We start from the raw sequence: 3131 nt of genomic DNA, 5'->3' as shown, positions 1-3131 counted from the left end.
ATTGAAATTGCAAATATCTTAATAAGCAAGATCATCTTTCAAGAAAACCAATTTCAATACAATCACTTAAATAAAAAACAAATATTCATACTTTATTTTGTATTTTGAGTAATAAAAATAAAAAAAGAAACAGTTAAAATTGTTAAGAACATTAAAATGATTATTTGAATCATCATATTAATTTTCATTACTTGAGAGAAAAATTTATATATTCAAATTTAGAGAAACACCTTCAGAATAAAAGCAATTTTTAAACTGACACATTCATTTGAAATCCATTCTTGTTTAATCATTACAGTTATAGTTGGTTTCATGGTTTTAATTACAGACAAAAACTTAGTTTTAACTAATTAAAAAAAATTCACGTAGTACAAAGTATTTTTTTTTTGGGGGGGGACCACACTAGATTGAGGAAGCATATAGCTAGATTGAGGAAGCATATTATTTAAATTGAGAAAAGAAAAAAAAATTACAATGGTTAAAAAAAATTCATAGTAGCCTATTTTGTTAATAGAGGTAATCAGATAAAAGATAATCAATTTTTTACTGTGCTTGTAAATTATTCAAACATTACTTACTGTTTGCCATTAGGCAAGGAGGACTTATTGTTGCTGGTTGTTCTGAACAATTTTGTGGCATTGCTCTTTTCATTAAACGACCCCATGTTGCTACATTTATATTCATTTGTCCAGGACGTAAGAAGTTTTTGCCTAAATAAAATAAATTTTAAACTATAGAAGCACAAAGAAAAGTAAACACAAATGAAAAAATAGGAAAACAACCAGCTTAAAATCTTTACCTTTGTGCCTAAATAATTTTCTTTGACGCTGAAGCCTAGGTTTTCTTGATATCATAGGATTCAAAAATTTCACCTGTCAATCAAAATAAAAAGATAAGTACTATGGAAATTCTATGAGAAATTGTAAATTAAAAAGAAAGACATCTCATTTTTACTTCAGCAAATAAAAGACCTTGAGGTTCTAAATGGAGAGCTATGCCATGTCTGTTGTCATCAATGAACTCCTCAAGACGAAGAAATTTAACTGCACACATTGATCTCCAATCTCGCCAATATACTTGAATTTCTAATTCTCTAGACTAAAATAAAATTTATTTATTAACTTTATATGTAAGGCATTAATATAAAGTTACAAAAGGAAAAGAAGGAAAATTTAGATTTATCAGAATAATTAAGCTTAATGTAAATCTGAAATGTGATTTAATAACAGAGAGCAGAAAAAAAAGTTACATGAAAAATCAAAATAAGAATTGTTAAAGAAACTATTACTTTGTATGATATAACTTGAATATCTTTGTATACAATGCTAGAGATCTCCAACCGATGCTCACAGGTTGCCGTTGGCCATTAAGGCACTGGGGGTGCAATTGTTCTTGTTCTCCAGTAGTACATTCTATGGACAAGATTTTGACTTCTGCCATGCCCGTTTATGGACGGAATTACCATATTACCATAATTTAGACCTGAACCAGAAAATGATCAATCTCAAATCCAGTACCCCCAGAGGTATAATTTGTCATGAGAAGATGGAGGACTTTGATTCGACAGATTTAACATGCACCAGTCACCATTAACCACACGGGCAACTGGATTTGAACTCCCCTTCTCACAAACTTGAGTCCAGTGTGCCCTACCAACCAGGCTAAATGAAATTTTGAATTTTTTTTTTTTTTATAATCAATAGAACAAATTAAACTCACCCTATCAAGATCTATGCTAAATCTTTGATCCCAAGCTTGTTGGCTACATGGTTTCCAAGTGGTTTGAGCAACTGTAGTGTTATCTAACTTTAAAACTGCCATTATTTCATCTGCAATTAAAATAAAGAAATGAATTTTTTTTAAAAAAACAAATATTGTAGAACAGATAATGAAAAAAAATAACAGATATTGTTGTGCAAATTTTTTTTTTATGTTAAAACAATGTTTGCTTATATATTTGTATAAGATAAGTAATGTATTCTATCTTATAATTTAAAAAATATCCGTAAAGTAAAGAATAAAAAAAAGAATATTACTAGAAGTTTCTTCTTTAATACTGTACGATTTTGAAGAGCCACGTCCAGTCAAACCTTTACCAGTAGCACGCACAAAACTACGCAAATCTGCAGGGCTTGACATATGAGGGCCTTGATCTCTTCTCGGTAATCGACCAGGAACATCGTCAAGTAAATCTTGACATCCCATTAATCTAATAAAAAGATTTGAAATTAAAAATATATATAGAATGTGGTTGTAAACATTAGCCATTGTAAATTGTAGATTATGGGAACACAATCTACAGTTCTACAATCTATTGGTTTTCAGGAATGAAATTAATTTATATCTTATAGCAAGAAATAATTTAAAATAAATCCTTAAACTACATTTGCTTGGAAAAATGCTTTGGATCAAGAAAATTTTCTATACATTTCAAATAAAAGAAAGAAATATATTTAAATCTTTTATTAACACTTTGAATAAGTACCATTTTGGAATTAGAATGCTATTATTTCTATGATTTTAAGGACATTTAAGTTCATTTGTAAAACAGTTACAAAACTTTCTTTTGCTAATGTTGTTTTTTTCTCAATATGTTGGAAGATATTGACCAATAAATATTAAAAAAAATTAATACATTATTAAAGAACATTTTAATATTATTCTGAAAATTAGCAGGTTAACTTCCGCTAATAAAGCAAACCTGTTTGTATTAGACGCAAGTAAGAGGTTTATAACAGGGTGCACGCCATAATTTTCAACAAAACATAACCTCTTTTTAAGTACTCTTTAAGCACTCAAAAACATTTTTAATCACTTTCCAAAAAAAAAAAAAAATCATAATAAGGACCTGTAATAAAATTTTTTTTTCTTCTGTCGTTTAAAGTTCTTAATTTATGATTATAAAATCAATAAAATTCAAAAAAATTTTCACAAACTTCACATAATAATGATAAATTAACTAGTTTCTGATAAATATTGCAGAGAAAATTGTGAAAATCAAGCATTTTTTGTAATTTAGAACGACAATCAACACAGCAAAGATATCTCTTTTTAAAATTAAGCACTTTTTACAAATCCAGAATAAAAAAAAAGCACCTTTATGGGCTTTTAAGAAATGTAATTCAAAAATA

At 27.8% G+C, this 3131-nt stretch overlaps 1 protein-coding gene across 1 annotated transcript; it reads right to left on the bottom strand.

Annotated features, from left to right (window-relative positions):
- Positions 1-578: 578 nt before the first annotated feature.
- LOC122273762 (serine/threonine-protein kinase N-like) lies at positions 579-2209 on the bottom strand (the record flags this gene model as incomplete). The annotated part of the gene is made up of 5 exons (XM_043057766.2): positions 579-710; positions 800-872; positions 955-1098; positions 1720-1829; positions 2037-2209. Coding segments are annotated over 5 exons (632 nt in total), but the record flags the coding sequence as incomplete, so codon positions are not given.
- Between the last annotated feature and the right edge of the window lie 922 nt (positions 2210-3131).

Source organism: Parasteatoda tepidariorum, unplaced genomic scaffold, assembly GCF_043381705.1.
Source record: "Parasteatoda tepidariorum isolate YZ-2023 unplaced genomic scaffold, CAS_Ptep_4.0 HiC_scaffold_8122, whole genome shotgun sequence".
Taxonomy (NCBI): domain Eukaryota; kingdom Metazoa; phylum Arthropoda; class Arachnida; order Araneae; family Theridiidae; genus Parasteatoda; species Parasteatoda tepidariorum.
The sequence above is the reverse complement of the archived record's forward strand: the minus strand, read 5'-3'. Positions and strand labels throughout refer to the sequence as shown.